The 24,786-nt window shown below is 61.0% G+C and overlaps 1 protein-coding gene across 6 annotated transcripts in view; it reads left to right on the forward strand.

Annotated features, from left to right (window-relative positions):
• Anks1a (ankyrin repeat and sterile alpha motif domain containing 1A) overlaps nucleotides 1–24,786 on the forward strand; it is a 156,723-nt gene that overhangs the window by 126,618 nt on the left and 5,319 nt on the right. For all 6 annotated transcript variants that reach the window (XM_087210498.1, XM_087210499.1, XM_087210500.1 and 3 more), the window contains 10 exons: nucleotides 2,943–3,009; nucleotides 7,534–7,640; nucleotides 20,387–20,485; nucleotides 21,059–21,211; nucleotides 21,285–21,392; nucleotides 22,449–22,613; nucleotides 23,503–23,628; nucleotides 23,801–23,872; nucleotides 24,007–24,093; nucleotides 24,473–24,610. In XM_087210498.1, the coding sequence (XP_087066624.1) occupies nucleotides 2,943–3,009; nucleotides 7,534–7,640; nucleotides 20,387–20,485; nucleotides 21,059–21,211; nucleotides 21,285–21,392; nucleotides 22,449–22,613; nucleotides 23,503–23,628; nucleotides 23,801–23,872; nucleotides 24,007–24,093; nucleotides 24,473–24,610 (1,122 nt within the window). The remainder of the gene's footprint in view (nucleotides 1–2,942; nucleotides 3,010–7,533; nucleotides 7,641–20,386; nucleotides 20,486–21,058; nucleotides 21,212–21,284; nucleotides 21,393–22,448; nucleotides 22,614–23,502; nucleotides 23,629–23,800; nucleotides 23,873–24,006; nucleotides 24,094–24,472; nucleotides 24,611–24,786) is intronic.

Consider the following 24,786-nt stretch of genomic DNA (forward strand, 5'->3'; position numbering starts at 1 on the left):
GCAGTGTCTGTTAGCATCTCCCAAATGAGCTGCGATCCAGAGTCCCCCAAATCCCCACCAAGGGGCTGGCTGTGGAAACCTGGGCTTCTGCTGGCCCCTTGGAGGGGACCTGTGGGTGACAGGACAAACAGGAGGGAGCAGTGCATTCGCCTCTGCACACCCTGATATCAAAAGGCCCTCTGGCAAAATCCCAGGAATCGTTTAACCGAGGGAGAATGACTGGGCAGCCCAGTGGGGCTCTGGGTTAGGTGATCACATGGTAATGGATCGCATGATGTAGATGACTTGCTGTTTCACCCTCCACCTCCAGTTCAGCTCTTTCCACACTTGGCACTCTGCGTGGCCTTGGGAAAACAGCTTTTCCACTGCTGGGTCTATGCAGTTGGAAACTACACATGGATTCATTTACTCACTCATTCATCATTCATTCATTCATTCATTCAGTGGGTTGCTCATTACCACGTGCCAGGCCCAGGACACCTGGTTGCAGTCCTCCAGGGGCCTGGAGTAGCGATTCTCCCACACACCCTTCCGTGTGGAGGAGGGGCTCAGAGGGTAAGGCCCAGCCCTCCTCCCCATGTGGCAAAAAGTCCTCTCATCTGAGCACCCTGCTTTTCCCCTACAGTTGTTTTAGAAAAGGAAAAAAAAGGCCAGTCAGCAGATACTTATCATGGACCGGACCCCTGTAATCTGGGTGCACATCCCGGGCTTTGGGAGCTGGCTGTGTCATGGCAGTGGTGCAGGGTGGACCATGCAGCCAGGGCAGCAGCTTGGCGCAGAGGAAAGAGCTCCCTCAAACATCCCTGAGCCTCCCCAGTGGATGAGGAGCTCTCAAGGAAAAGGGGTGCCGCCTTGGTGCTGTCACCACAGAGACCCACGTCTGTAAAAAGGCAAATGTTGTGAATAAGCATGTTCTGCAGACAGGCGAGCTGACTGGATGCGTAGCCAGCAGCCCATTTCCGAAGGCCTTTAACCAAATCGGGTGTGGCGTGGGTTGAGAACAGCTACTGACTGTTCAGGTGCTGGGCCTGGGGGCTCTTGAGCAAGGGACGGACTTGCCCTGCAGATGGCTGTCACCCGTGTTCAGAGGCAACTCCAGGACCAGTGCAACACAGCGCTGTTGAGGATGAGAAAGACTGAAGAATGCCCTCCTACCTGTCGGGGCACTGGCTACCTGAGTGACATCCATACAGCTGTAGTAACTCATATTTTAAACAGTGTTTTTCTGAACTTGGGAAAGAACTCCAAGTTGTATTATGAAGTGGGAAAATCAAAGTGCCAAACAGCACATATGAACTGTCTGCTAGTCTGAGGCTGTGTAGACGCCGCTGCTACTTTGCCCAGATTTGGGTAGAACCAAGGAGGTGTGAGAAACTGATTACATTGGTTGCCTCCAGAGACAAGAACTAGGAGGCAGAGATAGGAGGGAAACTGTTGTCTAAACAACCTTTTATACCTTTTGCATTTTGATCAATAACTAAAAATATGTTTAAAAGTAATGCTCAGCTGAGGACACAGCTTAGTGGTACAGCTCTTGTCTGGGGTGCAGGAGGCCCTGGGTTTGATCCCCAGAACTGAAAAAAAATTAGATTTTACCAGCCTGGAGTGCTGAGAGGACAGCGGGAGAGTGGCAAGCAGACTAACTTCAATGGGCGTCTCAGTGCACCAGGTCTCTGGCTGGATGCTCTGGGGGTGACAGCTGTGTCTGTCCCATCTTTACGCCCAGGCTTTGGGAGGCTGAGGTACTGCCTGTCTGTCGGGGTCGTTCCCTTGTGGGGCAGCACCTGAAATGGCAAAGCCAAAGAGGGGTACGTGGGGCAGCGCTACCTGCTTTAGGTCCCCTCATTGCTGCCGCCTGTGTCTGGGCCCCTGGCGCCAGGAGGTAGAGACGCCCCAGTTAGCTCCAGGGGCCAGGCCTGTTGTGTTCGCAGGGCTCCTGCTGAGCTCAGGGATGGGGTTGGAAGTCTGTTGACAGCCATTCAGAGGACACCGAGCCAGTGGTCACTTTTGTGGCTGGAGGAAAATACCTCTGAGCTCCTGCGCTGGGTGTCAGATGTACCTCCTAGTCTGCCAGCTGGAGGCTGGCTGGAGAGTTGTTTTTCTGATGGTTAGACTCAGGCTCCTCACTTGCACTTAGAGGAAAAAGCATCCAAGCCCTGGTACAAAAGGTCCTCTTTGGAAGAAGCAGTGAATGAGCTCATTATCGCTGTGGCCCAAGCTGGAGGTGGGGAGGAGGAGAGACAGCTCCTCCTCACAGCCTGGTCCTGCCCCGGCCAGGTTTCCTGGGGTGGGGGGCGATCAAAGCCAGATGGCGGAGCCAGGTGTCCACATAGGGGACAGCGCTGGGGACATCTGGCTGCCTCGGGACTGGCTGTGTCTGCTGCGGGCCAGGGTAGGGGTGAGTGTCTGCTCCTCTTCTCCCTACAGCGCAGAGCTCCATGCAGTGCTGCGGCCTGCGGGCAGCAAAGGGCGTCCAGCTGGGGCTGTGTGGCTGCCAAGGGTGCCCGTGTGCAGTGCTCTGCTGGTCTAGCCTGGGAGCTGGCGGCCGCAGTGTCATCTATCTGTCACCATTTGCCAGGCACCACTCTAGGCGCTCAGGGTGTAGCATGGAACAGAGCTGGCAGCCTCTGCTCGCAGGGCATGTCCGCTCCCGCACAGGCAGTGGAACACGCCGGGTCTGGCCTGCCCGCGCCCGCTGCCCATTTGCGCCCACTGGAGTGATAGATGCCCGGAAGGGGAGGCTCTTCGGCACTTGCAGCCCCTGGGCTGATTGTCAGTGCCACGCTCCCTTCAGAGCTGGGCACCGACAGCAGAGAGTTGGGGCCCCTCACAGGGTGCAGCTGGACCTGGGAGTGTCTGAGAGACCAGCAGGCAGCCCGGGTGGCCCTGCTGGTGAGCTGGTGACATCAACCCAAGCCTGACGCCTCTCCTCCTCATTTCAGATTGAGAAGATCATGAGTTCCATTGGAGAAGGGATCGACTTTTCTCAGGAACAGCAGAGGATCTCAGGTACCGTACCCCGCAGCCACCTCCCCGGAGCCCAGACCTCTGGCTCTCCCTGCTTGGGCTTCCCAGACACGGAGGGGAGTCGGCAGGGCTGTGTGGCCGCACCTTCTCGGGTGCTCTTCCAGCCAGTGCCATATCGCCCTCGCCATGGTGCCCTCGTACACTGGGGGAGTACACAAATTAAATGGGGGCCGCCTGGGAAAAACATCTTAATGAGCAGCTGTCACTTGCTCATCATTTTTATAAATGTAGGCTTTGTCAGGTTGGCCCCGTGCTGGTCTGCCCAGCTCCTGGGGGCAGAGTCGGAGTCGGGAGGACCAGTGGTCTCAGCCCATTCACGTGCTCCAGTGTCGCCTCCTGTCCCCTCACCCACCGTGTGTCCAACCCTGCTGCTGTGGTCATTCATGGCCCAGCCCTGGGGTGACATCCATCTCTGCCTCTGTGTGACATGGGGCTGCCCAAGCCCTCAGAGCTAGGCCACCTTGGTGACAGGGCTGTGCCCTGTCTTTCTCCGGGGAGGGGATGTTCATAGAGCGCCTCTTGGAGCAGCCTTTGCCCCGCCGGAGCATCTGGCCAGAGCACACCACCCGGAGGAGTCCGCTGTCCCCACTGATGAGCATGCATCGTCGGGACACACCTGGCAGCCTCATGCCACACCTCCGGGTCCTTCATAGGTTTCTACGGCCTGGCAGGGAGTCTGATATGTGGGGTGTGGTGTTCACATCTGGGAGAAGGGAACTCCCAAAGCTGGAGCCTCAGCCCTGGGCTCAAGTCTGGGCTCTAGATGCACACATGCACCTCTTGTCATCGCCTCATCTCAGCGAGCCCTGGCCCCTCATCTGTAGCACTTGATGATAGTACTGAGCTCACGGGGCCGTTACTGAGTGAGAGAAGAGATGCTGCATAGGTAGCGGCCGTGCCCGTGTCTGTCCCTAGGTCGTTACTTGCTCACATTGAGAAACCTAGAGAACAGGACACCTGCTCCCTTGCCTGTCTCTGTCCCCAGCTTCTCAGTCTTGGCCCCTCCAGGTCCATGTTTCCCTGGGGTCCAGCAGAAGGGCCTGACCTTGTCTGTCTGGGGCGAGGCTGCCATCCACAGAGCTGGCTTCTCTGGCTCAGAGCTTGGACCCGTTCCGCTGTCGAGCAATCACACTGTGCTTGGTTCGAAGGCTCTCCCAAGCATCGGGCGTTGAGAGAGGTGTTTAGGACTGAGCGGTGCTGCGTTCAGAGTTGTGCATTGGGGTCATCAGTTCAGTAGAGGCCACCTTCTGCCCTGCTGGCCCCTCGATGTCCAGGGAACAGGACAGAAGTACGTGCATGGGTGTGAGAGCTCGGACCCTGTAGAGACCACTGCTTGGGTGTGGGCCATCCAGAGGTGCAGCTCCCAGAAGAGCTGCTCAGAGGGAGTTGGCATTGAGCTCTTCTTGTCTGCCCGTCCTTGTCCTCATAAACCCATAGGAGGGCGACAGGGCTGCTGTGTGGTGTCTGGACCCCGCACAGTCTCGTGCGAGTGCTCATCTTGCTGAGCTGCCCTCGCGCTCCAGCATGGAGCAGTGCCCAGTGGGTAGGTACAGCCAGCGCCCTAACAGAGGGCTTCCCAGCATGTGGCTGAGCCCTGCTCTCCGGGGTCTGCACTGCTGCCAGGCCGAGAAGCACGGAGAGATGGGCCAGGGAGCACACGGTGGCTGGCCGGACTGAAGCAGAATTACCGTTTCTTCAGAGTGGTCAGCAGATTCAGTTGTCCTTGGTCTCAGGATCGAGGAGGAGAGGCGGGGTCCTGGCCGCTGGGAGGAGACATGGGCCCTCTGGCAGGTGGTGATGCTGCTCAGCTTGGCCAGCTGTGCAGAGGGTCCGCCTGTGAAAGGCAGGACCACCACGTTCAGGTCCTGGTCCCGTGTTGAGGCCCCTGGGACCCCAGCACTGGAGCAGGTTACCCGAAACCCAGGCAGCTTACAGCCAACCCATCTGTCCTCAGCTACTGAGACAGGAGGGTGCAGTTCCCACCGGCCCAGCCACCCTGGCTTCTTCTCAACAGAGCCTGCTCTGTCAAGCAGAAGAGAGCTGCTTAGCTCTTGTCTGCCTGAGCCAGCCTGCTTTCACCATCCTGTGGCTTCAGAATGCAGGATCCATGGGGTCCTGGTCTCCCCGGCACGGAGCCCTTTCCTTGGCGGTACCTGTAGGTTCTCCTGGTGTTTAGAGGCTGTGCGCTCCCTGGACCCCTGTGACCTTTCTGCAGCACTTGGGGCTGGCCCTGGTCTCCCTCGGTCTTGGATGGTCCCGCCCCTGCTGCCTGCTCCAGACTGGGAGCGACCTGCCCTGCCCCATGGTGGCCGGAGAGAAGTCTGTCCGCCTGCTGTTTGGCAGACTCACCTGAGGAGCGGCAGGGGCAGTGGTTTTATGGCTTTGCCTGGATTCGTGGTAAGAAGCACAGTACTCCCAGAAGTGGTATATCGGCATACTTACCTGAAGGCTGTGTCCTTGGGGCAGTGTCATTCCTCTGTCCCCTCCCCTGCCTGTCCTGGAAACTGTAGGCCAAAGCTAGAGGAGGGGCCCTCCCCTGTTCCAGCCCCTTGAGCCGGGACGAAGTGTCCTTGTCCCCTTTACACGTGCGTCTGTATCGCCAGCACCAGACACTGGGAGATCTGTCGTCTCGCCCCAGGCTGCCGCTGCTGTCTCCTCCTCCCTCAGCAGGGGCAGCAGCGGCTTTGGATGGCTCGGGTGTCCATCCCTGATGTATTTTCCTGAGCACAGGGGGGAGGGAAAGGGGAGGGCCAGGCACCGGGTGAGTGAGCGAGGACTGTGGAGCCGGCAGCAGGCAGCAAGAGCCCGGGAACCTCAGACAAAGCATTCCGCTGCGGTTCCCCAGCCGCACGTCACAGGCGGCAGGACCACAGCGCCCAGCCGGGATTACAAGCAGGAATGAATCAGCTGCTGGGGCCGCTGGACCTCAGGAGCAGCGGAGAGCGGCCGCTTAGCTCCCTGGAGCCGACGTCCCGCGCCAGGGTGGGGTCTCCGGGAGCCCCAGCCTAGCCTCTCCCTCTCGTCTCTGAGCGCCACTGCAGCCCGCACCCGGAGCCACCCGGGTCCCTGGCCGCCAGCAGTTCTGCGGAGACCGAGGTCGGGGCGGAGGCTGCCACCGTTGGTCGCTGGGGTCTCCTAACCGAGCGAGTGGCCATTGCCCTGCGCTGAAGGGCAGACCGTGCCTGGGCGGCAGGACGGCTCGCCGTGCCAGGAGTTCGCTGGAGGTGACGTCTTTGTAGTTGGCTCTTCTTTGCCCTTCCTTGCGCCTCTTTTCCTCCTTTTACCTCTTGCCTGCGAGAACCCGAGAAGTAGGTGGGGGTGAAGGCATTCAGCTCGGAGCATCCGGGGGCCCCGGCAAGGGCTGAACTTTATCCTCCCTGCACCACCACAGTCCCTGTCCTGACCCTGACCGAGGAGAGGAGCACAGCAGATTCCCGCCGTGCCCACGGCAGAGGAGCCCGTGGGGTTCCGGAGAGCCAGAGGACAGCTGTGTCTTTATCGCCAGCCGGGGAGAAAGCACAGAACGTGAATGGACTTAAGTGCACCATGCAGCCGGCGGAGGACCCTTCCTTTCTCTTATCTGGTGGGGTTTTGTCTTCTTTGGCCAAGAACTGACTCTGCCGGCCTGAGCGGGCGGGCGGGCAAGGCCCAGGAGCAGCCACTGTGAGGAGGAGAGTGCAAGCCCAGACAGGCAGCTCTCCAGCCGGAGCCCTGGCCCCGGAGACGCCCTGCTCGCCGGCCCTCTGAGTCTAGTGTGGACGGCCCAGCCCCGCTGGCTGCAGCTGAGCAGAAGGCGATGCCGCTGCCCCAGCAGAGCCACACCTGAGCCTGCACCCCAGCCTGGCCCAGCGCCCACTCGGCCCCTTGCTGCCTTGAGCCCCTGAGCACAGGGCGGGGACCATGGTTTGCCTGTTCCGAGACTGCTGGGGGAAAACAAGTAAAAGTCTCTCCTGCCCCTGCCGTGTCCTGTGCTGCTTGCGTTGCATGTGCTGGGTCCCTGTGAACAGCTGCCACCACTTCCTTCCCAGAGCCCTCGCTGTGTGCCTGTGTCCCTCAGCTGCATGAAGACGGGTGCTCTCTCCTGACCGGCTTATGCTGCAAGGTCGCAGGACTTGCCCCTGGTCACCACCCCACGGGGCCTGAAGTTGCATGGATGAGAGGAGTGGCCAGGCTTGCAGGCTCTTGAGAGCCCCTCTAGTGCCCGTGGGGACCAGCTGTCTGCAGCGCTTGCCTCAGTGTGCCCACTGAGGAGTGGACCCGGCGACTGGGGACGCAGGGGTGAGGTGGCCCCAGGTGGGGCAGCCGTGTGCAGCGCCGGGCGCCTGACCTTGGCCTGTGCACGGAAGAGGCACTGCGTGTGCGCTGCTCTGGTCTCTGGTACATAGTTGGGCTGCTTTATGGTAATGACGATGATGTGGCAGTGCCATCTGTCTTCCTCTGAGTGCCGCTGCTACCGCCTTAACAGTTTTTCCCTTTTCAAGCGTCTGCCGATTCCTCTCTCGTCAGGTTCGCGGAAGCTGGAGCAGAGCGTCGGAGAGTGGCTGGAGTCTCTCGGGCTGCAGCACTATGAGAGCAAGTTGCTCCTGAATGGCTTTGACGATGTCCGCTTCCTGGTAAGCGCCCAGGCCCCGGGTCCCGGCCCTGCTGCAGCTGACACCACATGTAGGCCTGTCACCCAGGGAAGCGTTGACGGGCACCAGAGAAGCCAGCCGAGTGTCCTGTGCCTTCTCGGGAGGGTCCCTCCCTGCCCCTCATGCCTCGGACCAGGCACAGCGCGTGAGGCTTCTGCGCCCGGGGACAGCAGGGGCAGGGGTGCTGTGGTGACTCCATGTCCCACCCTGGGATGCCGGGACTTCCCTCGCTCCCTAAACTTCTCTGGCAATGAGTGGTCACTGAGGCAGGGGCTCCTTCCCTGCCCACCGAGGCCAGGTGCCGGGGTAGAGGCCATGGCAGCATGGCCTCTGTGCTCCCGGGGCAGAAAGAAAAGCAGAGAAAGGCTGGGCTCAGGGTCCAGTGTTAGCTGGAAGTGGCCCGGGCAGGGCGCCATCTCCGAGCCTCTCCCGGAAGCCCTGCCTGGGGCGCCCTCGTGGAGCGGCCATGGCAGCACAGCCAGGCATGAGGCGGAGCAGAGGGCAGCTCACAGAGCCAGCCAGTGTCCCCGGGGCGGGCCCTTTAGTGATGGCCGGGACAGCAGTGCGTCTGCTGGTGCTCACCGTGGGAGCTGCCGTCCTCAGAGCTGTGCATGGAGCCGCTCAGTGACCTCCAGCGGTCTGGGGTCGGATGGATGTTTCCAGACCCTTCTGCCCCACGAGAGAAGTGAGGTGCAGCAGTGACATGGCTCTCGCGGGCCCAGGGTCACGCTCCGATCCGTGTCACAGCGCCCCTTCTGTGGGCACAGGCGCTGGGCGGAGCACACCACCGAGGTCACCTGGCGTGACTCCTGGGAAGCCGGGTTTGAGGTGAACCTGGTGAACCCCGCGGCCCTGCTCTGCCTGGCTCTGGGGAAGCCTGTCCCTCACTGTCCCTGTGCCCGGTGCAGGCCCCTCTGCACCAGCACCTCCACCCGGCCACCTCACTGGAGACCAGGGTCTGCTCCCGTCTGCAACAGACGCCCTTACGCCCCGCTTCCCCAGTCAGCGCGAGGGCAGCTGTCTTTCAGCTTTAAAAAAAATTGGTTTTAAAATAGCAATTCATTTTCCTTCTTTTAAGTTAAACTGAGTATATTTATGGTTCCTGTGACCTAACCCCTGACTCACCGTGTTCTTTGAAGGAGGATGACAAACCGCAGCAGAGGCGGGGCTCAGCCAGCGAGCAGGAAGGGAGCATTTTGTCACCAAAACTCTGCTCCTTGCGCGTGGTGCCAGTTCCCTTCTGGCAGCTGTGTTCTGCGCCCCTGCGGTGTGGTTTTCCATAGCCGTCAAAGCAGTGCCCTGGAGTCACCGCTCCCAGATGTGGGGCAGCTCCAGATGTGCTGCTGTGGAATTTCCCTGTGACAGGAAGGAGACCTCTAGCTTGTGCTTCATAGCTCGCTCTCGTGGTGAGGCCACTTGAGCATCCTGTAATCCGGTAGTCCTCCATGCCTGGATTCCTCTCAGATAATCTCAGCCATGATGGTTCCGGTGACAGAGGATTCGCTACATTACCAAGCAGTGGCCCATTCGTTGGTTCGTTCCTTGCACTGCACTGGTTGATTTTTTTGGTTGCTTGTTTTTGAGACGGGGTCTCACTATATCACCCAGGCTGTTCTCAAACTCCTAGGCTCAAGTGATCCTCCTGCCTCAGCCTCCTGAGTCACTAGCTGGGCCTGCAGGTACGCTATGGTGCCCGGCTGTGCTGGCTGATTTCGAGCGTCTGTTATACTGAGTCAGATCTCTTTTCTGTGTGCCTTGTCCTAGGTTTGCCTGTGGGCCCACACATTCAGGTTAGGTCCTGTGGAACTTGAAGCCCTCCTGGGCCCACCTATCTGAGCTCAGCGCTGCCTAGCTCTTGGCTGTGCCTCTGTGATGCAAAGGCTGAGTTTGGCAAGAACCCATGCAGCTCCACCTTCACCCGCACCACCCGCTGGCCTGCAGCGGGAAAGGGCCTGGTTTGGAGGGCTGGAGTGGGCGGTGGGGCCCACACCTGAGTGCAGCCCCACCCCGCAGACCTTGTCCACAGGAGTGGCTCTCTCGGGAGAAAGGCAGGCAGGCGTGGAGTCGGCAGGCATGGAGGAGGCTGCCAGCTGGGTGGTGGCCGTGCAGCTGCAGCCCGGGCGCTCTCTGGCCCCTCTGAGGTATAGCGCACGCATGGCTGGTCTCGAGGCTGGGTGTCAGACCTGGGGCTCCATGCTGTCAGGGCTGCCTGGCGTGGGGACTCACTAGTGTGTCCAGTGGGACGGGAAGTCCCTGCAGTGTGATCTCGGCACAAAGCACAGGGCCCTGCCTGGGAGGTGCAGGAGCGAGCCGGGCAGTTCCAGGGTTCTCTCCGGTGGCTTCCCCTTGCCTTCTGGAGCATAGTAGGTTTTCTTCTCCGCCTCGTGTGAATGGGTGTGAAAACAGAGCAGCAGATGACCGAGGTTAGGTTAGGGTCCAGCTGGGAAAACAGACCTCCTAAAGCAATAAAGACTGTGCAGCAGGGAGGAGGAGCAGCAAGGAGCCACAGGCAGGGCAGCCCAGACCCTGGGCGGGGAGGCGCTGGAGGCCGGCCTGACCCTGAGGTGGGGTGGGCAGAGAGAAATGGAAAGGAGCCCTGCACAGGTGGGCCGGTGGGGACAGAGCTGCCACAGGCCACTCCCCGGCTCTCTCCAGGCTCTGCCCCCCGCCGAGCTCCCGTCTGCTTCCTTCCAAGAGGGCTGACAGGTGGTGCAGGGGGCGCCCTGACCCTGTAGCCAGGCCCCTGAGCCCTGTGGTCTCTTGCCGTTCCTGCCCCCAAGCTGGCTCCTTGCTCCGCCCTCCGCCACATCCTGTGACCGCGCCCCTGCCACACCCAGCAGAGGTGCCATCCAGTGCTGTCCTCTCCTCCGGCCACGGCCACCAGCTCTGCAAAATGCTGCAGGAGCCAGCTGCTGTGTTGGGCCTCTGTGTGCCCGGCTGACGGCCTGAGGCAGGAGGACCGCCAGGGCAAGCCGTGGGGTGGAGCCCAACTGCTCCGGTCTCCCTGGGCCTCCCTCGGCTCCAGAGCCCAGGATGGGGACAGCTGTGTCATCTCGGGGTAGAGGCAGGCTCACCCCAGGCCCCATCCCGGGAGTGGCCCTCTAGGCCTCGCCCTGCCTGCTCGGGAACTCGGGAGCCTGGCACAGCTTCGGCCTTTGCCAGTGCCCTGGATGCCAGAAGAGTCGGAGAACTCTTAGGAGTGCTGTTGTCACCACTGCCAACTTGCCCAGCCACACTTTAAGGTGGAATTGGGTGGCAGCTCCTTCCTGCTCCAGGCTCCTGGTGGCTGACTCCTTGGCCCAGAATGTCCGCTGCTCGTTTACTCAGCCTCTCACTTCACGTACACAGAAGGTGGTCCAGGGCCTGGGGCAGTGGCACCCATCAAAGCCGTAGAGCTGACACATCAGTCACTTGTAGTCCAGGGTTTGGGTCCCGGACCTCCCTGAAGCCATCTCTGGGCTCCTGCAGGCCACGGACTCCAGACGGGCTCTGAATTTCTCCATCTGCCAAAGGCTGTTCCTACGCAGCTGGCAGAGCTGGGCCTAGAAGCAGGGTGCTCTGGGGCTAGGATGATGTCCCTGTACCTCCTTCCTGGAAGCCGCTGCCTCTGCGGCCACTCTATGGAGCCTGAGCAATCTGTCCTGAGTATGTTGTGCACTGCTGTAGGCCCACAAAGGCACCAGGGCAGCCTGGCCACAGCCACAGATGCTTCTGCCACCTGCTCGCCCAAGGCTTTAGGCAGGGCTCCCAGTTGGGTAAGGGGACAGGGAGAGCTCATGGGTCTGCGTAGTGGCCAGGAGACCAGGCTTCCTCCTGGCTTACCCTGTGACTCTGGGAGGGCGCTCCGCCTCTGCCTGTGCCTCTGTGGTCATATTAATGAGGGTCTCATGTGACCTGCTTCCTCATGGGCCTTAAGCCCCACAGGGGACACACATGGCATCAGGGCCCAAGGCCAGCATTTCTGCGTGAGACTGTGAGGTAGTTTTTCCTCTGAGAGGTGAGTGCACCAGCCTGCAGGAAGCAGAGCAGCTTGTCCCTGCCGATGTCCTCAGGTCCAGGAGGCAGAGCTGCCTCATGTGGTCTTGGACCCAGCAGACCTACACTACTCATCTGGCACCAAGAGCTCAAAAGGAAGATGTTTAGGAAGGGGGCAGCAGGTGAGTGGGGTGGATGCTGTGTCTGGCCACAGAGCGACCTGGGACACCAAACAAGGGCCTCGTAGGGACACTGGGAAGAGCCCCAGGCCCTGTGTTGTTGCCTCCATCCTGGAGAGCCCTTTCCACAAAAGGACAGCTCCCACAAGTCACCCACAGAGGCATCCAGAGCTGGGACTGGTGACTTTCTGCTCCTTGATAGTGGCTGTCACCATTGAGGGAGGACAGGGTCCAGGCAGGGCGAGGCACTTAGGAAAGCAGGGAGCTGTGGGCTACGGGAAGGGCAGCCACCAGCTTTTGGGAGCTGGGTCAGACCTCCCAGAGAGCTGGGCAGCACGGCCAGGCTGCGGGGTGTGGTGTCTGCCCGCGGGCCAGGTTGCACTGCGGCTGTCAAGCACCACGACCAGGTGTCTCACTCCTGCTCACCGGGCCTGTACTTCCTAAGAGCCTTGAGTTACTTCTGGCATAAGGACCCTGTCTGATCCTGGCAGAGCTGCCCTTCAGAGCCGGGGAGGAAGCCCTTAGCCCTGGTAGGTGAGCTCACACACTTCTTGCTTCCCACTGCCGTGAGGTTGAGGCGAACTAGAGCCTTGTCCCCTGCTTGCTTTCCGTCCCCTCTCTCAGTGTTATTCCAGGGCCAGGCGTTCATGTCCCAGATGCCCAGCCTGGGCCGCACCTGTGTGGTGACCAGGCGCCTGGGGTGGCTCCTGGCTGACACCAGGGCTCTGAAGATGCCCAGCGATGCGCGGCCCAGATGGATGAGCTGGTCACTGCCTGGGACCGCAGGGAATGCGCAGGGCATGGCCAGCGTTGTTAGCAAAGCGGGAGGGGCCTGGTCCAGCGGCGGGTGGCTGTGGGCACGCTGGAGCGTGTTTGCACAGTGTGTCGCTGCGGGACAGAGCAGCTTAAAAGCCTACACTCACACGCTAAAACCCCCATTTTGCTAAAACTTTTTAAAAATAAGTGCTTTTTAAAAATATGCCAAAATGGTAAAAACAGTCCATTCTTACCTTTTAAAAAAAAAATTAACTCACAGGCCGGGGATTTAGCTCAGTGGTTCTGCTGCCTACCTCACAAGTGCAAGGTCCCAAGTTCGATCCCCGGCACCAAAAAAAAATTAACTCGCTTAGGAAAAGTGCACCAGAATAATAGCCATTTTCCCCTCTGAGATGGGCTTACGGGTAGCTTTTACATTTTTCTTTATGCTTTCTTCATTTTCAGAATGTCTACAATAAAATCATGTAACTCTTCTAGTCAAGAAAAAAAAATTTTTTAGCAAGAGGAAGCCATAACGGCCAGGCCAGGTGGAAACGCAGCAGGCTCTCGGCGGTGTAGACGGGCACGCAGCGCGGTGCCCTCAGAGTCCCCAGCGCGCATGCGCAGCTCGGGCTCCCGTGAGCCCCAGGCTGTCATGAGCTTTGGCAGCAGTGTTCCTGCTCGGCTCCCGGGCCAGGCAGAGCCCTTCCTGGGCATGGCTCTGTCCTCTCTCCACTGGAGAAGTGTGCTCTCCCCGTGTGACCTCCAGGGCCCCTGGTGCCCTGCTCTGTGAAGTGGGCATCGCCCCACTCCTGGGCGTGATTGTGAGAATGGGACGCGCTTGGTGCTGGGGGCTCCGCGTGGCTGTGCCCGAGGCCATACGTCTTCATTGTTGGCAGCAGCGCTGCTCTCGGCCTCGTACCCTGGTGCTTCTACTCTGTCCTCGGCCATCTTGCAGGGCCCCACCTGGCCCCCACCTTCCCAGGAAGCCCAAGGCCCATTGCCGCACCCCAGCTCCCTCCTCTGCATCCTTGGGGAGTCCCAGGCATGCACAGGTTGCGTGCAGCTACATGCTGTTCTGCGCAGAGCAGCGATGGCGAACCTTGAGAGCTTTCAGTGATAATAGCCTCCTGTGGCACGCACGCCATACATTCGCCTCCGCCGACGTAAAACCTTGACTTGCACGGTCGGATTTGGGGATCCTGGGAGGGAGACTTGGACCCGGCCCACTGTGGATACTGAGGGATGACTTCGCTGCCTGCAGCATGGATGCAGTCAGCAGACGCAGAACCTGCAGGTGCACATGCTGGGCTGTATGGAGGCAGCCACGCTGAAGCCCCTGCCTCCAGGGGGTGAGTGTCAGCAGAGTCACTGGCCCAAGTGCTCCGGGTGGGAACGCAGCCCTGCCTGCCATCTGGCCTGCATGTGCCAGGGAGGACAGGTATGCTCTCCCTTTAGCAGGCCTCGTGACCATGCCCTGGCACACCCAGACCACAGGACCGCAGGACAGCGTCCAGAGTGGCTCAGCCAGGGGACCTTAGTGCCTCAGTGGCCATGCCCCCAACCCCCTCAGCTGCTGGGCAGGGCTGCAACCCCCACCGCAGCACTGTGTGACTCTGCTGTGAATTCTCTCTGGAAGATCTGAGCCCAGGGCCATAGTCCAGGTGTTTCCGAGCCCTGGCTAGGATGCCTGTGAGTGTAGACAGTGAGAACACATAGGCCAGGGCTGGCTGAGGGCAAAGTTGCTGTGTAGCAGCAGCTGCCAGGTGCCCCAAGCACTGCCCCTACATAGGGAGGCATCCCTGTTGCCAACAAGCCCAGATGGGCGTTGGCTCTCCCATGGCACCAGGGGCTGATCAGACCCCCGGATACCTGTCGGGGTCCACAGGGAATAAAGACAGAGACAAGCCAGGTGTGGTGGCACATGCCCTATAATCCCAGCACCCAGGAGGCTGAGACAGGAGGATCATTGAGAATTTGAGGCCAGCCAGGGCTACGTAGCGAGCTCTAGGCCAGCCTGCACTACAAAATGAGACCCTGTCTCAAAAAGACACATTTCAAGATGCAAGGGGGACTGGAAGGAGCTGCCTGCCTCTAGTGGAGACTCACCAGTCTCTGCACTTGACCTGCTTTTATTAGCAAGTAAAAGGAGCAGGGGAAAGGGAGGAACAGTAACTGCTGAAAAGATGTTTTGAAAAACAGAACAGGTTAAACTTCACAGTAGGGGACCAAGTTAATAAGCTAGTTCTGTTTCCCTGCACTTTTACAAGAGCCTCAGTAGATGCTGTCTTGCCTTAAGAATGCCGCCGTCACTGGTTTTCCTCTCAGCCTAGAGACACTTTTCAGTTGCCTCTGTTCTGGACACCAGGTGCACCGCCCTCAATTTGGTGGGCCTGCATCACATAGTCCCAGGCCCCCACAGTCATACTTCCTAGTTCCTGGTAGCCTTGTGGCCTGGTTCCCAACACCACAGTTTACCTTGTTAGGTAGCAGAATCCCTGGAACACGCACACCCCACGCCCACCTAGACCCTTGGCCTCCAGAACTGCTCACCTGCCCATCCCTGCAGGTGGCTCTCCAGCTGAGCGTGCTGGAGCCTGGCAGAGACCGGGCCATTTGGCCAGCCCAGAAGAGCCCAACTGCCCTGGAATTGCTGGTGGCCAGGTCACCTGTCCCCCAGGTCCACAAAGCACCCCTGTGCCAAGGGCTTGGCCTTGACTGAGGGAGGCTGAAATAGCCAGGACTTAGGTCCCAGCATGGAGTAGCCCAGGCTGTTGGTGGCTGCCATGTCCTTCCCTGTGGGACCGCAGGAGGGGTGGGGGCTCCTGGAGCTCAGCGATCCTTGGCCTGCAGCCTGGCTCCCCAGTCACAGCCCTCGACCTGGGCAGCACCGCCCATGTGAGCCTGGGAGGAAGCTGGCAGTGCTGCGTAGCCGGCTAGGACTGGCCTCGCTTCTCATCTGGACCAGAAAAGAGCGGCCTGTGGGCTGGACGGAGCCAGGGCGGGGCTGAGTGATCTCAGGCAGGTTTTTCTCCTGCTGACCCTCGGCTGCTGCTTTACACAGCAGGCCAGCTTGTCTGTACCGCGAGTGGCCACCAGCAGCCTGGCCCCTCTGCGGCCAGCACGCCCACAGCCCACCACCCCACGGCCCAGTTGCCCCTAGAACTTCCCCAGGACCCGGCTGCCCTTGACCGCCTCGGTCTGCTGGGCTCTTCCACCCCCTGCAAAGCCCTCCCGTGCTTCACCACCCCCCAGCCCTGCAGGCCCTGAGGTCACTGCCCCTCTCACCAGAACTCTTCTCCACCCCAGATGTCCCCGCCCGCTGCCCACTCCTGGCTGTGAGTAAATGAGGCAGGTGTGGTGGCCTGTGCCTACAGTCCCAGATACTTGGAGGCTGAGGCAGGAAGATTACAAATTCAAGCCCAGCTTGAGGAACTTGACTCTGTCTCCAAATGAGAAGGGCAGTGGTAGAGTGCCCCAAAGTTCAACCCCCAGTACCTTAAAAAGAAAAGAAGCCAGGGATTTAGCTCAGTGGTTCCGTGGCCTGCCTCACAAGCACAAGGACCCGAGTTCGATCCCCAGTACCAAAAAAAAAGAAAAAGAAAAGAAAATATTGGGTCTTTCTCTCCCTGGCACCAGGTCTCCTACACTGTTGGACTCCTTTCCTATGCTAAAGAGATGACTAGTGGCTGCCCCCGGGTTGCCTCCAGATGGGGCTGGTGACAGGGCAGCTGACCAGGTGGTCAGAGGCCTGGAACTTCCAGTCCTCAGCCCCCCAGCCTGGCAGGGAGAGGGGCTGCGGGCTGTTGATCCCCGCCGTGTGAACTGGTGATGTCTGCATAATGTGGTCCCTGGAAAAACAAAGGATGGAGCTGGGAAAGCTGCTGACTTGGTACCACCGGGAGGGTGGTGGCCCTGTGAGGGCACAGAAGCCCCACGCGAACCCTGGCCCTGGCCCTGCCCGCCCTGTTCTTCCATCTGGCCGGCATGAGGTGCATCCTTTGTGACAGACGAGCAGATGTGAGTGCGGAGACCCGGGCCATGCTGGCAGCGAGCGCTTGGACCCAGGCAGGGTCATGCATGGGATCACGGGTGTCCAGTGGGGTCAGAAGCACAGGTGAGCCCCTGGACCTGCGCTGGCATCTGAACAAGGTCTGTGGCAACTGCAAGCAGCTGTTATCAGAAGGGAGTTGACCCTGGGACGCAGTTGGTGCCCATGAGGACCAAGTGGTGTGGAAGAGGCCGCCCCGGTGCCAGGCAGTGTCCCCGGCGCAGTTGGGTGCATGGGGATGCACAGGGAAAGGCTTCGGTTCCCCACGCTGGCCAGAGTGGTCGCAGAGACCAAGCTGGGAGCAGCTACAGGACTGCACTGCTGGCCACCTCTGCCTCCTCTCATGGCAGCAGCGTCCCCTCCGGCCGGGGTTCCCTGGGCAGTCAGCACAGGCATCTCACAAGGCAGTAGGCAGGCCGGGCTCGGGGCAGGAGGCAGAGTCGACCCTGTCCCATGCACGGGGCCCTCAAGCAGACTGGTGCTCAGAGGGGAAATCAGGACCTGGCCCAGGACAGGCTGCGACCCTCTGAGCACCTGCAAACAGCCCTCTTCCCCTAGCGGAGCAGGGCCTATGCCACACATCAGTCCCAAACAGTCCCCTTCTCGGCCTTGTTCTGTTCATTAGGTGAGGACCTTACCTGCAGTCAAGCAGAGTGCTGACACGTGAAATCCCCTGCAAGGTGCAAAGGGTGGTTTCCGGCCCCTGAGTTGCATGGGGGAGAAGGCTCTGGGTTCCCAGCCGCTCGTCCCCATGGCTGTGTCCATGACGCACTGCCAAGTCCCCTCCTGTGCCAGGAGCCGTCACTGTGACAGGTACCAGCAGGAAGGAGAAAGCACACACACAGACTGGCCTGATGGAGGTTAAACTAACAACAGCTACCACATGTGCACGCTGCCCTCCCTGAGCCCTGACAGAAGGCAGCGCCCTCCCTAGCAGGCTGGCCCAGGCCGAGACACTGGGCTGTGTCCCCAGCTGGACCCCGCGAGCAGTGCTGCAGGCAGAGGGCTGCGCGCAGCCAGGGCAGGGTCCCTTGCGCTTTCCCTGTCGTGCTCATCCTCTGCAGTCCCATGGCCAGTAAAGCCTGGAAGTGACATTGGAGTTGGCTGGTGGAGCGAACAGCACCAGTGCGTTCAGAGCTCTGCCACCTTGGCCGAGTCCAAGCTGCCTCACTCCTTTCCCTGTGTGGGCAGCTGCCGTCTTGGAGGTTCATGGGAGGGAGGACATCCCATCCTGAGTGGAGAGGGCCAGTGCTGTGCTGGTCCAGGGTCAGGACCCCAGATGAGTGGTCTACACCTTTGCTCGAGCCCAGGGCAGGTCTGTGTCACCTCTGTCATGCTGCTCCCCTCAAGCTCTGGACGGCAGTCAGGGGCAAGGAAGCAGGGCTGGGAGCAGCCTTCTGGCATGGCCCTGGCTCCCCTCCTGCACGTGAGCCGCTTCCTCATCTGTGGAGCAGGATGCAGTGGGACTCAGCCCCTCGCCCCAGTCGGAGCCCCAGTGACATCAGAATTGTGTCTTTCCTCTGAGGAGATGTGCACCCGCCCAGCCCGCGGGACGGTGACAGCCACTTCAGGGGCCTGGGGACCCTGCACTGTGCCCAGGATGTGCTCCAAAGCTGTTGGCACTCAGTCCCCATCACGTGCTCTGCTTCGCCTTCCACTTCACCTCTCCTCAGCGCTGCCCTGTGACAGGTCGGGGGACGAGTGTCTCCTGTTGGAGCAGAGCTCACCGGTCAGTGCTCCTGTGGCCCTAAGGGCTGGTGATGTAACCACCGTGTTGCCCTCTGGGACGTGCGCCTCCTCCCCTGTGGAGCTCCCTGGCTGCTTCAGCTCAGACCCTCACTTAGGTGTCCTCGTCATCAGGTGGGGAATCTGGGCAGGAGGCTGCTGTTCTGCCTTCCACCACCAGCGGACCCTAGATTGGGTCTGAGTGACCAAGGTTACTGCGTGGTGACTCCTGGACATGTGTGTGCTTCAGGAGTTGGCTGCAGACCTACAGGGTACCCTGGCCTCTGCGTGCCCTGGAAGGCCACAGCCTGGCCTCGGGCTCTGTACACCTGGCTCTCACACCTGGTTCTCCTGAGCTGACGGCTGGTGGCTTCCTCTGAGAGACAGTGCTTGTCCCTACACGTGGGCTCCCAGAAATTCTGCAGGAGTTGTCACCGTAACTAGTGGGGCCACTCGGTAATGGTCCACATGCACTGGGCCAGGTACTTCACTCCACCTGCCAAAGGGGCAGGTTATATCCTCCTCAGGGGACCGGAAGTCCAAGAGAGGCCCTGAGGCCTCTTCAAAGGTAGTTGCAGATCAAAGAGAGTGCCTGCATTTAAGTAGTGGACAGCATGTTGCCTGGGAAAAACAAGGTTGGCCCCTGACTTGAACCTTCCATCAAGACAAATTCCTAATGATAAGAGACATAACTGTAAAAAAGGAAACTGAGATTACAGAAAGAAATGTGTGAAAATTTAAAAAATAATCTTGAAAGAGGGAGCCCTTTCTGAACTTGACCAACCCAAGAAGCTGTACAAGAAAAGTTGAACATGTTCAGGTATAAGAAACAAAATTCTGCCCCAGCAAAACCAACATAAAAGTCTAAACATAAATGATGGACTGGGAAACTGCGTATCTAACCCATTGCAGAGATGGTTACCCTGAAGACGCCTGCAAACCTGCAGAGACCAACGGCTCCACAGAAGCAAGGGACTCTGGGAAAGACACATGGCAGCTGAGCCACAGGGACGGGATGAGGCCGACGTGGCTCCGAGGCCTGGGCGGGTTCCCAGCACTCTGGGCCGGGGCTCCTCGGCTGAGCAGTGGGGAGAACAGCAGCCCGGGCCTGCAGGGGAGCCGTGCAGATGCTGGACAGGCAAATGCAAAGATGCGGCCCCGCCTCCAGGCAGCGGTCCGGTGCTGCCAGGGGAAGCCGCAGTCACAGGCCACGGGGGACCCAGCGCTGCATCCCCGAGGGGACAGAGGCGTCCGTCAGAACTTTACATACAGGCCCCGTTCAGCAGCCTTCCTGACCCCAGCCTGGAAATGACACCCCACACGCGGAGGTGTTCATCGGAGCCCTCCCTAGCTGGCCGTTCCACAGCTCAGGAGGGAGGCGGGGGACGGGCTGGGCTGGGGGCTGTGAATGTGACCTGGGAACGCCTCTGGGTAAGAGCCAGCCTCATGGTGGCTGGCAGTTGAGGGACACACGGGCTGCTGGGCTCACGGCCACACTCCACCACCCACACGTGCGGGCTCAGGGCCTGTTTCCTGTCTGTGAAACAAGGATTGAGAACATACAGGGCGTGTGAAGCAGGGTCCTTCACACACGAGGTCTTGGTCCCTGCCTCAGGTGAGCACACGGGCAGCGCCAGCCGTCGGCCACCATCACTGCTGCTGTGCTGAGCGCTGTGCGCTTCGCCCGCCGCTGCCCTCGAGGCCTGGGCTCAGCTCGGAGCCCCTTCCCACCAGGGCAGGGAGCCCTCATCCTGGAGGGAGGAGGCGCCTGCCTGGCACCAGCTGCCTGCCGAGGCAGTTGCAGCCTTGGGGTCACGAGGCTGTACCTGGGAGTCCCTGGGCAGGGGCTCCACCTTGCGCAGACTCGGGACCTGCTGTCCAGGAAACTGCACCTGCTGGGGCGGGTCAGGGCTCACAGGGCCCCTCTCCTGGCCTAGGCCGGCTGCCCTGGAGCCGCTGGGAAGGAAAAGGCAGGGCCAGGCGAGGGAGGCCCCTGCCTGGCCATCAGCTGAGGGCCCTGACGCCCTCCTCTCTGCTCTCAGGGGCCTAATGTGATGGAAGAGCAGGACCTGCGGGAGATCGGCATCAGCGACCCCCAGCACCGGCGGAAGCTGCTCCAGGCTGCGCGCTCCCTACCCAAGGTGACCGCCACTGTCTCCCTAGCAGCACCTGGGGTGAGGACAGGGAGGGGCTTGGCACCCGCCCACCTCCAGGACCCAGCAGGCCACTGTTGTGTTGTGTCCTGTCGCTTCCCCAGGGTCTGCAGGGCCCTGGGGGCAGTGACCACCTCACGGCGCTGATGGAGGAGGCTCCGCGGTCCTCCTAATGTAGCCTGATCCCGCAGGCCTGCCCTGTCACTGGAGTACTCCTGGGGTCTCGCCCGACTCCTGGGGCCTCGCCCGACTCCTGGGGCTGGGTCCTCCCCAGGAGGCCTGGAGGGAGCAGGCGGCAGAGGATCCAGTCGTCCTGGGGAACCAGGAGCTGTGGCCCCAAGCCTCTGCCCTTGGCTTCGCTTGTGCCAAGTCCAATGTCCAGGGTCCCAGAGCCCAGGGAAGGCCCGCTTCACGGGTCCCTGCAGGCCTGGGACCCCCACCCCCACCCCCTGGCTGTCTTCTCCCGTGGCAGTGGTTTGGAGGGTGGTGATGGGGCAGAGCCTAGGGTGCGGAGAAGCCTGGCCCCTCGCTCTGGTCTCATTCCTGCCCTCCGCCCTGCAGGTGAAGGCCCTGGGCTATGATGGGCACAGCCCCCCGTCAGTGCCCTCCTGGCTGGACTCCCTGGGCTTGCAGGACTACGTCCACTCCTTCCTGTCTAGCGGCTACAGCTCCATTGACACTGTGAAGAACCTCTGGGAGCTGGAGCTGGTCAATGTGAGTGCGCAGCCCCTCCTGCGGTGGCCCCACTGCCACCGACTGCCCCACTGACCTCTGCCCCGCCCTGCAGGTCCTGAAGGTCCACCTGCTAGGCCACCGCAAGCGCATCATCGCCTCCCTAGCAGACAGGCCCTACGAGGAGCCGCCGCAGAAGCCGCCGCGGTTCTCCCAGCTGCGAGTGAGTGGGGTGCGGAGGGCATCGGGCTGTGCCGAAGACTGCAGTCCCTGCCTGCTCCTACGGGCCTCTTACATGCCTGTAACAGAGGACCCGGTTTACAGAAGAAAGCAGAATTGAAACAAACAGATCCCAGGCCTTGGCGGGGGGGAGGCAGCGCCACACCTGGCAGCAGGGCCAGGGAAAGCTGGGGTTCCCGGTCTGGCAGAGATACCAGTCTCTGGGGCCTACTGCAAGTCTTCAGATTTAGAACTCCCTGGGAAGTTTGCCAGGAGGGCCTTTTTTGTTTGGTGCTGGGGATCGAACTCAGGACCCCATGCTTGCCAGGCAGTTTTTGGGTTTGAGATTGTGTCTTACCATGTGACCCAGGCTGGCTCAAGTGATCCTCCTGCCTCAGCCTACCAAGTAGATGGGAATACAGGTGCCAGCACCATACCTGGCTGAGGCCTTGTATTTTTTAAAACCCTACAGATGATTCAATGCCCAAGGCAGGTGATGTTGGATTGCAAATGTGGTCTAGACTGCGAGCCCACAGGTCAGGACCTGTGCTCCCAGCTGCAGGCCAGGGCATGCCCTAGGGATGGTGACACAGGGATCCCGGCTCAGGTACCTGTGCACCTCGTCCTGCTCAGTCCTGAAGCCTCTTAGACAAGGAAGCCGAGGCCCAGCCTCGACCTGGGAACAGACATAGGCCGCCAGGGGCCGACTGCACTCTAGGGGTGGCTGTGGACTCCGTGCTGCCGCAGTAGTGACTGCTGTCCTAAGAAAGGGCTTTGCCTTTGGCCATGGGCCCCAGAGTCTCAGTGGGTGGGGCAGGTGGCTTTATCTCGGATAAACGTGAGCGTGGCTCCCGTCCCAGGGCCACTGTCTGTAGGCAGCAAAGCCGCAGGGCGCTGGTTGGTCCAGTGTCTCCTTGGCATTGGCCCTCAGCTCCCAGCTGCTTCTGTCCCACTGGTTGTGCCGCCCAGGCCAGCTCCCCATCTGTCTAGGGACCAGTGGACACCTGGAGCCTGTGGCTGGGCTGGTGGCCTGTGAGCCTCACCCAGAATCTCCCTGCAGTGCCAAGACCTGCTCTCCCAGACGTCGTCCCCCCTGAGCCAGAACGATTCCTGCACCGGGCAGTCAGCAGACCTGCTGCTGCCTTCAGGGGACACAAGCAGGCGGCGGCACGACGGCCTTCAGGACCCCGCGGCCCCACCTCAAGCCGAGCCCTTCAGAGTCCAGGTGGGCAGGAGGGGCGGCAGCAGTGGTGCCCTGGGCAGGGCCAGGGTCCAGAGCCAGGGCGAGGCCACACAGGCCCCAGGCCCTGAGCCACGTGCTCCTGTGTCCTCCACAGCCCATGCTAGGGCCACTGCCTTTTGGTGGCCTTGCAGTGGCACAGGCAGACGCTGCTCACTGCACAGCGCTTCCCTGCCCCGGCCTCGCGTGCTCAGCCCTGTCCTGGGTTGGCGCCACCAGGCATTCCAGCCTTACCCTCTCAGGGGCCGACTTCGGGGCTCCCAGGTTCACTCCGGACTTGCCCGTCCCCCTCCTGCTTTGGCCCTGACCCGCACCCTGGCCTGACAGCAGGTCGGCAGGCACCCGCTCCCTCAGCGGCCTCTGGGCTTCCCCGCCTGCCCACAGCACAGCCCTTCTCCAAGGCGGCAACGGCCATTTTCTCAGTACTGTGCGAGGGGCTGAGCCCGGGCCCCCACGTGCTGGGCCGCGCTCCTGACACGTTTCCTTTGGAGCCAGGCCCTCCCCATCGCTCAGGCTGGCCTCACTCCAAAGCCCCGAGGCGCACCCTGCCGCGGTCCAGCTGCTGTGGGGGCTGCGCAGGGCCGAGGCCTCCCCGTCCTCCTGTGTGCCCGGCCCCTCCCCATCCCTGCTCCTGCCACGCACAGGGACTGTCACTCGGGGACCTGGCTCCTGCTCTGCCACCTGCTCTGTGTTGAGCAGCACTCGTAGCTCGTGTCCCTGCCCCTTCTGAGACGGGTGCCCTGCTCCAGCTGGCCCAGGTCCCCCCACCCCACACTGGACCCTGGACCCCAGATCCCTCTGAGCGAGGTTGCCAGCTTATGCACCCCAGGGTTCACTGCAGTGCCACAGCACCCCTGACTCGTGGCGTTTACAGGAGGAACCCCGCGAGGCCAAGCTGACCCTGCGGCCACCCAGCCTGGCCGCCCCCTGTGCCCCAGTGCAGAGCTGGCAGCACCAGCCGGAGAAACTCATCTTCGAGTCCTGTGGTTATGCGGCCAACGTGAGTCGCTCTGCCCTCCCAGCCTCCCTGCCCGTCCCGCCCACGCTGCTGGGACCCTGCAGGGCTCTGCTCTTCAGCTGCCCTGGCAGCTGAGGGAGGGTGGGAGGCAGAGTGGGCGAACACAGACATCCTCGGTGGGTGGGGTAACCCTGGCCACTGCTCGCCCCCACAGTACCTGGGGTCCATGCTCATCAAAGACCTGCGAGGGACAGAGTCCACTCAAGACGCCTGTGCCAAGATGCGGGTAGGCTGCCCCGGGGAGCCTCTGTGCAGGTGGGACAGGAGAGGATGGGCCGCACCGCACTGCGTAAGGGTGGGGGGCCTGGCCGTGGGGTCACAGCAGCAGGGGCAAGCTCAGGAGCACCCTGTTTCCTGCAGAAATCCACCGAGCACATGAAGAAGACCCCCACCATCATCCTGTCCATCACGTACAAGGGCGTCAAGTTCATCGACGCTTCCAACAAGGTGCACATCCCGCCAGGACGCCGTCTCTCCCTTACTTCCTGTCCACCCCTCGCCAGACCCTTGTCCCTGGGACCCACTCCCATCCTCACTGTAGTAAGGCTGCTCCTCTTGTTCTCAACACAAGTTCGTGGGCTTCCCACTGTCCTTGGTGAGCAGAGGACACCCCAGGCCTGCTGTTCGGTTCATGGTACTCACTGGCCACGCTCTGTGGTCGGGGCAGACCGCCAGGCACCTCGGACCCTGCCCACATCTGCACTGAGAAAGCTGATGGGAAAGTGGGGTTTGGCTGGTATCCTAAGTGGAAACAAAGACAGGTGCCCGGCTGGAGTGGGTATTGCCAGGCTGGCCCCAGAAGTCCAGAACACACTTTCCCTGGCAGAACGTCATTGCAGAGCACGAGATCCGGAACATTTCCTGTGCGGCCCAGGACCCAGAGGACCTGTGCACCTTCGCCTACATCACCAAGGACCTACAGACCAGCCACCACTACTGCCACGTCTTCAGCACGGTGGATGTGGTGAGTGGCCGCACCCCTGCTGTCCCAGCCCCTGGCAGCTGTTTGGCTCGGGTGTGAAGCTCAGTGACATCCAGTGGCTTCTGATGCCAGAGACTGCACCCAGGGGATTCCAGGTCTTGGCCAAGTGTTCCTGCGTCAGGCGAGGGCTCTGGACCCCTAAGGCTTTCTGCCCCCGG

This window comes from Heterocephalus glaber, unplaced genomic scaffold (genome assembly GCF_053883595.1).
Source record: "Heterocephalus glaber isolate CG9 unplaced genomic scaffold, H.glaber_assembly_v1.0 deba00001141, whole genome shotgun sequence".
NCBI classification, from domain to species: Eukaryota; Metazoa; Chordata; class Mammalia; order Rodentia; family Bathyergidae; genus Heterocephalus; species Heterocephalus glaber.